Source organism: Lynx canadensis, chromosome E2 (genome assembly GCF_007474595.2).
Source record: "Lynx canadensis isolate LIC74 chromosome E2, mLynCan4.pri.v2, whole genome shotgun sequence".
NCBI lineage: Eukaryota > Metazoa > Chordata > Mammalia > Carnivora > Felidae > Lynx > Lynx canadensis.
The window spans coordinates 51,980,349-51,988,260 of record NC_044317.1 but is presented as its reverse complement, the minus strand read 5'-3'; the positions used below and the strand labels follow the sequence as shown (position 1 = coordinate 51,988,260).

Below are 7,912 nucleotides of genomic sequence, written 5' to 3'. Positions count from 1 at the left end.
GGACTATACTGAGTTGTATGATTCTTATTGTTCTACCTGCCACACAACCCACAGCGAGGGCCACCACCTCCCAGCTTCAGGCCACAATCAGCCAGCAGGCCCCTCTCCGGGACTCCGAAAAGGAGCGGGGAGGAGCGCGCAGGCGCGATGGGGGGGGGGGGGGGTCTTCTGGGAAGCCCTGGCAGCCCGACGGGTGGCCATCTTGGTAAAGGGCAACGACGCCAGCTGCTCTACGTCATCAGTCTGCGCGACGGGCGAGCACCCGGCCGTCCGGGTCGCTTCGGGAGCGGTGGGTGGGCTGGGGTAGGGCGGGCGGCGGCGGGCGCTGCCGGGGCGAGTGGTGGAGGGGCGTGATGGGGGAGGCGGCCGTGGCCGCAGGGCCTTGCCCGCTGCGCGAGGATAGCTTCACGCGCTTCTCGTCGCAGAGCAACGTGTACGGGCTGGCGGGCGGCGCGGGCGGGCGCGGGGAGCTGCTGGCCGCCACCCTTAAAGGCAAGGTGCTGGGCTTCCGCTACCAGGACCTCCGACAGAAAATCCGGCCCGTGGCCAAGGAGCTGCAGTTCAACTATATTCCCGGTGCGTGGCGCCATGGGGTCGAGGGGGTGGAAAGTGGTGTTGAGAAGGCTTCTGAGGCCCTGAGCTGGGTCCCCATGATGGGAGAATGGGATCCGGGTGATTGAAAGGGGTGAAGGCTGATGATCAGGAGGCACTGGCGTCAGTGGTTAGGGTTCAGGATTCCTCGTACCGTGGTTATGATGAGCCAGAAGTAATGATAATTGCAGAGATGGTCGGAGATTAGCGATTACTAGAGGTCAGGGGTCGCCATGATGGGGGGTAGAGGGGTCAGAAGATTGCCTGAAACGCGAACTTTGAACTGTCCCCTCCCAGTGGACGCGGAGATCGTCTCCATCGACACCTTCAACAAGTCGCCCCCAAAGCGGGGCCTGGTTGTGGGGATCACGTTCATCAAGGTATCCAGCCTCCCTCCACCTACCCATTCCCTTCTCCTTACACGCACGGCGGATCCCCCTGAGTCTCACCCAGATGCCCCTTGGTGCCGCTCCTCTTTCCTGAGGCCAGTTTCCCATCCCAGGATTCAGGGGACAAGGGCAGCCCGTTCCTTAACATTTACTGCGACTATGAGCCTGGCTCTGAGTACAATCTTGACTCCATTGCCCGTAAGTGTGGGCTCCGGGGAAGGAGGGATGGGGAAGATGGGAGGGGGGACCTGTCAGGTCCCCGGTGTGTATTTGCGTGTGCTCCCCTTACAGAGAGCTGCCTGAACCTGGAACTCCAGTTCACTCCTTTCCAGCTGTGCCATGCAGAGTATGTAAGCCACAAGTGTATTACAATAGAGAGAGAGAGAGAGAGAGAGAGAGAGAGTGTGTGTGTGTGTGTGTGTGTGTGTGTGTGTGTGTGTAGGGGGGGAGGCTGCAGCAAACGAGGCAGCAAACCTACCAGAAGAGTGTCAGACTCTCGTTTTGTTCTTTTTTTTTTACAATTTTTTTAATGTTTATTCATTTTTGAGAGACACAGCATGAGCGGGGAAGGGGCGGAGAGAGAGACACAGAATCTGAAACAGGCTCCAGGCTCTGAGCTGTCAGCACAGAGCCCGACACGGGGCTCGAACTCACAAACTGTGAGATCCTGACCTGAGCCAAAGTCGGACGCTCAACTGACTGAGCCACCCAGGCGCCCCTCTCGTTTTGTTCTTTAGAGCACGGTGCTTTTAAGGTCGCTGTTTAGATCCTCTGAGCGCTAATTGAGCACCTGTGTCCTAGACATCTAGAACGCTCAGGTTCTGGGGTTCTCGACTTGGACACTCAAGGACCCAGAGGGGCGAAGTTTTCTGGAGTCGTAAGCTCTGAGATTCCAAGATCTGAAAGCTCTGCTGTTTGGTAATTCAGAGATTTCGTGATGATAAAGTCGTTCTTCTGTTTCATAGTCTCGTATTTCAAGGAGGTGGAATACAGACCATCTAGGATATGAGGTTCTAGAACCCCAAAATATGAGAATTCCAGTCTAGAGCTCCAGATTCCATTCTAGGACATCGGTGGTCTAGCACAGCCCTTGGCAAAGTTTTTCTGCTAAGGGCCGGTCTTTATCATAACAACTCAAGTCCGCCATTGTAGGAAGAAGGCAGCCATCGACACTATGTCGATGAACGGTGTGGCTGTGCTCCAGTACAACTTTATTTACAAAAATCGGTAAGTTGGATTTGGTCAGAAGGTCATAGTTTGCCAACTTCTGGTCTTAACAGGTGAGAATTCTAGACACTGATGTTCTGGATTCTAGGATTCGGATGTTGCGCCATTTTACGAGTCGGAACATCCACCGTGGCAATTTCTAAAAGTTCTGGTATTTCAAAGGAGACAGGAAACAGAACTTGGGGAACACTGGAGTTCTAGATTAAAGAGTTTCTAGCGTTCTGGGTTTCTGCGACCCTTTCTAGAGCTCTCCACGTTCCATTCCTGAACCCACGTCCAGAATGAGGACTCCAGCAGGCAAGGAAGGGCTCTAGAAACAGAAGGTTTCTGTGATTCTCAGGTTGGAAAATTCTGTACGTGGACTCTACGTCACAGGGGTTCTAGACTTCTTTGCTTTCAGGGTCCAGGTCGGGAACCAGCTGGACACAGTGTTTCTCCTGAGTGGGAATGACCCGGCCATTCATCTCTACAAGGAGGTGAGGCAGAGGGAGGTGTGGCAGGCAGAGCCCTGCTCTCTCGGGCTGCCATGGGCTGGTGCGGGGTCTGCGTGTGAGACTGGCCACCGACACGTTTCAAGTCAGGGGGGTCGGTCTTCGTTCCCCCAGAACGAGGGGCTGCATCAGTTTGAAGAACATCCCGTGGAAAACCTCTTCCCAGAGCTCACGAATCTGACCAGTAGGTAAGAGAGCCCCCGAAAGAGGCCAGCGGGGCCCCGGGGGGAGGCGGCCTCCGAGAAATCAAGTGGTGGCAAAGCCCTCAGGGACGGTAGAGACAGAGATGACCTCAGAGAAACTGGGCAGGGGAGGGGAGTTCAGAAAACTCCGCCCATACACATGAAGTCGATGGCGAGTGGTGATCCCAGAGAGAAATCAGGCCCAGTGGGGCCCCAGGGCGACAGGAAGGGGGCGGAGGCTCCTGGGGAGGCAGAATGTGGGGCCGGTACCTGATGACGCCCTCCGGCCCCTCCGGCCACCTGCCCACCAACCAGCGCCCTCTGGCTTGATGTCCACAATCTCCCCGGCACATCCCGGCGACTCTCCGCTCTGGGTTGTCAGAGCGGTTATGTCCGAGTTGCCCACGTGGACCAGCGAAGGCAAGGTGATGGGCGGGATGGGGGCCGGGCAGGGGGCGGGGTGGGTGGGCGGGGCGGGGCCCTGACTCCTCACCCCGCACACAGAGGTTCTGCAGACATGGACGATCCTGCAGGACGGCCCCATCTCCCGGGTGATCGTGTTCAGCCTCTCAGCCCCCGAGGGTGAGCTCTGGGGTGGGGGGCGACCCTGCAGACTCAGCTCCCCACTCCCAGATTCACACCCCTCTCCCGGAGCGTCCAGCTCCTGCCCATCCCTCCCATGCTCCCTCCCTCCCCTCTGTGCCCTCACATTCATCTCAGCCACTTGCCCCTGGATTCTAATCTGCGCCCTTTACCCTGGAGTTGACCTTCTGCTTTTCCTTTCGTCTAACCGTCAGCCCTCACATTGTGACTTCCTCTGATCCCCCTCTCTGGCCTCCTCACTCTGTCTCTTGCTGCTGTCTGCCCCCAAGCTTTTCCTGGGGACTCAGCGCTGCCCCCCCCAACCCAGGCTCCCCTCTCCTGCCTGTTGCTCTGTTTCTCTTGCTGTGGCCTGCCCTTCTCTGATGGCTCCGTTCCCCTGACCCCTGCGGGCTGCCTTCCGCCCCTCGGGTCGTTCCTTACTCGTCTCCCTCCCTCTCTGGTCTCACACCTGTTCCTCCCATCGTCTTGTCTAACCGCGAAGCTTCCCTTCATAGCACGGCGAAGGTAGGGTCTCCCTCCTCTTTCAGAGCGGTGGGGCAGGGGAGGAGGGATGGCGAGGAGGAGCCTGGAGCCTGTGCCCTCAGGCCCCGCCCCACGCGTGTCCCGTCTCCAGAGACCCAGGACCGGCCACAGCGGGAAGAGTACAGCGTGCTCGTGGCCAGCATGTTGGAACCAGCCGTGGTATATCGGTGAGCGGCCCGCACGGCAGACTCACAGGGGCGGCCTGACCTCCTGCTCCCGCACCCGGTCGTTCTCAGGAGGAAGCCCCCTCGGGTGAGGTTGTCCAGGGCTGGGCAGGTAAAGGTGATCGTGCCCCAGGGAGGGGGAGTGCGAGTGTTTGGGTCTAGAACTCGTAGCGGATCCATCGAAGCCTAGATGTCTGCTCCGCCTGGACGAGCGTGTTGGCAGACGTTTAACCGCGGGCTCGTTGGGTGAGGAAGCCCTGACTTGTAGCGTTTGCCAGCTTCTGGGGTGTAACTTACTCCCGCTGTGGCGGATTTTGAGCCGCCGACGCGGTGCTAGCCAGCGGTGGCTCACCTGATGTCCGAGCTGGAACCCAGCTCCCAGGCTCCAGGGACGCGATGTGGGGGTCCGGACCGGAGGCCAGGGTGTCACCAGAAGGGATAAAGTGGGTTTCCGTTCGGGAGGGAGATGGCCCCGCCTCCAGGGGACAGAGATGGGCGTCCATACCGGTTGACAGTCTGCGTGAGCAGTCCGACGGACGTGAAGACGTCCGGCTCGGAGACGAGGGTGCCGAGGAGGAGCGGTGTGTCCAGACCTGAGCAGGGGAGCGGCGTGGGCCAAGGGCGGCGGGCGTCGTGGTGTGACCGCGGTCCCCCCACCGCCTCCGTGACCCTCAGGGACCTGCTGAGCCGGGGCCTTGAGGACCAGCTTCTCCTGCCCGGCAGTGACCAGTTTGACAGCGTCCTCTGTGGCCTGGTCACCGATGTAGATCTGGACGGGCGGCCCGAAGTCCTGGTGGCCACCTACGGACAGGTGGGACCGGAGGGGTGGGGCTGCCGCCCCCAGCCCCCTCCCGCCGCCCCGCCTCCCTGCGCAGTCCTAACCCCTCGCCCCCCTGCACAGGAGCTCCTCTGTTACAAGTACTTCGGCCCGGAGTCCGGGCTCCCCGAGGCCGAGAGGGGATTCTGCCTACTGTGGCAGAGAGACTTCTCCAGCCCACTGCTGGCGCTGGCACACGTGGACCTGACCGGGGACGGGCTGCGGGAGCTCGCCGTGGTCTCCCTGAAGGGCGTGCACATCCTGCAGGTAGCTGGGCTCCTCAGGTCGGGGGGGGGGGGGGGGGGCCCTTGCGGCGGCGCCTGGGGTGGGGGTGTTTGCTCAGCCGCCTTCTTGAGGGCGCGCTCCCGCGGGAAACACGTCAGAGGCCACGGGGAGTAGCCACGCGAGGAGGTGGCCTCAAAGGCCCCACCCCACGGGAGCCCTGCAGCCTGAGCCCATCGTTCGCACAAAGGGATCGTTGGCTGCAGGCCCCCTCTTGGAGGAGGGAGTGACCTGTTTCTGGGAGGAGGTTCTCGCTGACCAAGGACAGTCTCAGGAGCAGAGGCCGCTGGTTGGGGAGGTGGGGGGGGGCACCATCATGGCAAAGGGGGTTCCGACATGGCATCTGTCAGCCCCAGCCCGTCCTCAGCCTCCTGACTTCAGCCCTCGGTTCCTCGTGCTTTGTCTGACTCTGTCCCTTCGCTGTGGCCTCACCCAGATCTGCCCCCACCCCCCTGCCCAGTGATCTAACCTCTGCCCTCCCACAGGGCCCGCTCTCCTCACTGCCTCGCCCTCTCCTCTGTGTGCAGCCGGCTGCGCTCCGGCTGTGGTCTGACCTCCCCCTTGCTGTCGCGTTCTGACTCCCGAACGACGTTTCCTACCCTCGTCCCGTAGCCTCCCCTCCGGGCCTCCCGCAGCCAGCCTCCGGCTTTCCACCAACGTCTAACCTTGGACCTTTCCACTTTGGCCTAACCTCGGAACTTTCTGTTGTGGTCAGGGCCTTGAGCTTTGGTCTGTTGTCCGGCCTTGGGCTGTACTTTGACCCCCGCCATGGCGGCCTAACTGCTGTAACCCCTGTTGGGGTCTAGTCGCCAACCGTTCAATGGTCCGAGGTCCAACCCGGAACCCCCCCATTCCGTTTCACCTGCAACTAATGCAGACTCCCCTCCAGCCTTTTCCCTGTGGCTCCCCCCCCCACCCACCTCTCAGGCTGCGGTCTGCCTTTGGCTTCCAGTGTGGTGCTTGCCTTGGCCGTATCTCCGGTCTGCCTCCAAGACCGTCTCTGTATGGTCTAGCCTGGGTTCTTTCTCCCAGAAGCTAACCATACCGCCTCCTCTGCTCTTTGCTTGGGTCTTTTCCTACCGTCTGTGCCTCAATGGAATGGTCTAGGTTTGACCTCAGAAGAAAGGGGAACCGTTGGACCCCGGCGGAGAGGTCGCAGGTTAGACCCTAATGGAAAGGGCGTAGGTTTGATCCCAGTGGAAGAGGCTGTAAGGACTTCCTTCCCTGTGGTCTGACCATCCCTTCACCAAGGCCTCATCCCTCATTCAGGCCATCTTGTCAGAAGAGAAGTAATCTCTTCTGCCCTTTCTGCCAGGGTCTAGCCTCAGACGCTCCAGCCAGGGTCGCACTCTGTCCCTCAGGTGATGCCACATTGCTGTCTTTTTCCCTTTGGTGGGTTCTTTCTCTGTCCTGCTCTTTGGCCTACTCTTTGTTGGCAAGGTCTCGCCTCCGTCTCCCCCACTGTGGTCTAACCTCGGCCTCACCTCCCATTCAGGGCGGTCTGTCTCCCATGTTCTGGTCCTCCCCTGTCCTTTCCGAGTCCTAACCTCAGACCCGTACGATTGGGTGCCGTCTTTGTTCTTCCCACTGGGAATTCACTGAAGGCCGTCCCCCCTGGGTCTGACCTTCACCCCTTCACAGGGACCTGTCCCCCCACCCCTCCGGCTGGTCTGCGCTCCGGCCTCCCGCCGCAGCCGAGCTCCGGGCCTGTGGGATTGTCTCCTCCACACCACCCCGAGTCATCTAACCTGCACCCTGGCTGCCCGGTCTCAGCCCTGCCCTCCTCTTGTCCCCCCATAGCACAGCCTGGTCCAGGCCTCGGAGCTGGTCCTGACCCGGCTTCGGCATCAAGTGCAGCAGAGGAGACGACGCCAGTCACAGAGGCCTGGGGACGGGGTGGGTCCAGAGCCTGCTGAGACCCCAGGCTCCTGAGCTCCTACCCACTGCCCGCCCCAGACGCTGGTGTGGTTCACTGGGGCCGTCACCTCCAGCCATTCGTGGTGGGGAAGCATCGTGAAGGAGAGGATGGTCTTCCCACAATCCCCCAGTGGCAGAGCTGTGGGTTCCTGCTCTGGTGTGCCCCGTTGTGCCCTGTGAGCCCGGCTGACACACTCCTTCTCTGTGCCTCAGTGTCCCCATTTGGAAACGGGGTGATCCCCTCCCCCCAACTCCTGCCCCTCTTCTGCCCCAAATGAGAGTTGGTCAGCCAGTGATTATTTATATGTCCGGAAGAACCAGACTTTTGAGTTGCCTTCATTCTCTTTCTTTTGTTCCGGCAAGAGGTTGGTGAGTGCCTGCTGTGTGCCAGGCTCCGCGTTGGGTGCTGGAGGAACGGAGGGAGGGGAATATGGGGAGAGAAAAGGCCAAGGTTAGACCTAGAAGTGGGACCGAAGGGAGATCACGCTGTAGACCTCAGAGAACGGAGTTGGAGGTTAGAAACGAGGCCCTGTCATAAAGGCTGGAGTGAAACCAACGTGGAAAAGACTGTAGAATCCGACAGAAAGGACTGAGGTTGGACCCCAGGGGAGAGCCCCGGGTCTGAGGTTAGACCCAAGTGGAGAGCTCTGGGTCAGGTTAGACCCTGGTGGGAAAATACAGAGCTTAAGCCTCAGAGGAAAGGATATGGGGGGAAGGACTATTGTGG

At 60.2% G+C, this 7,912-nt stretch overlaps 1 protein-coding gene across 1 annotated transcript; it reads left to right on the top strand.

The window, feature by feature from the left end:
• The first annotated feature begins 340 nt into the window (after window positions 1-340).
• Window positions 341-7,519, top strand: KPTN (kaptin, actin binding protein). The gene is made up of 12 exons (XM_030298889.1): window positions 341-576; window positions 889-971; window positions 1,094-1,178; window positions 1,272-1,326; window positions 2,608-2,683; window positions 2,813-2,886; window positions 3,196-3,305; window positions 3,385-3,462; window positions 4,097-4,172; window positions 4,845-4,980; window positions 5,071-5,253; window positions 7,069-7,519. The coding sequence occupies exons 1-12, from the start codon at window positions 354-356 to the stop codon at window positions 7,198-7,200; spliced, it is 1,311 nt and encodes a 436-aa protein (XP_030154749.1). The 5' UTR covers window positions 341-353; the 3' UTR covers window positions 7,201-7,519.
• The last annotated feature ends 393 nt before the right edge of the window (window positions 7,520-7,912 follow it).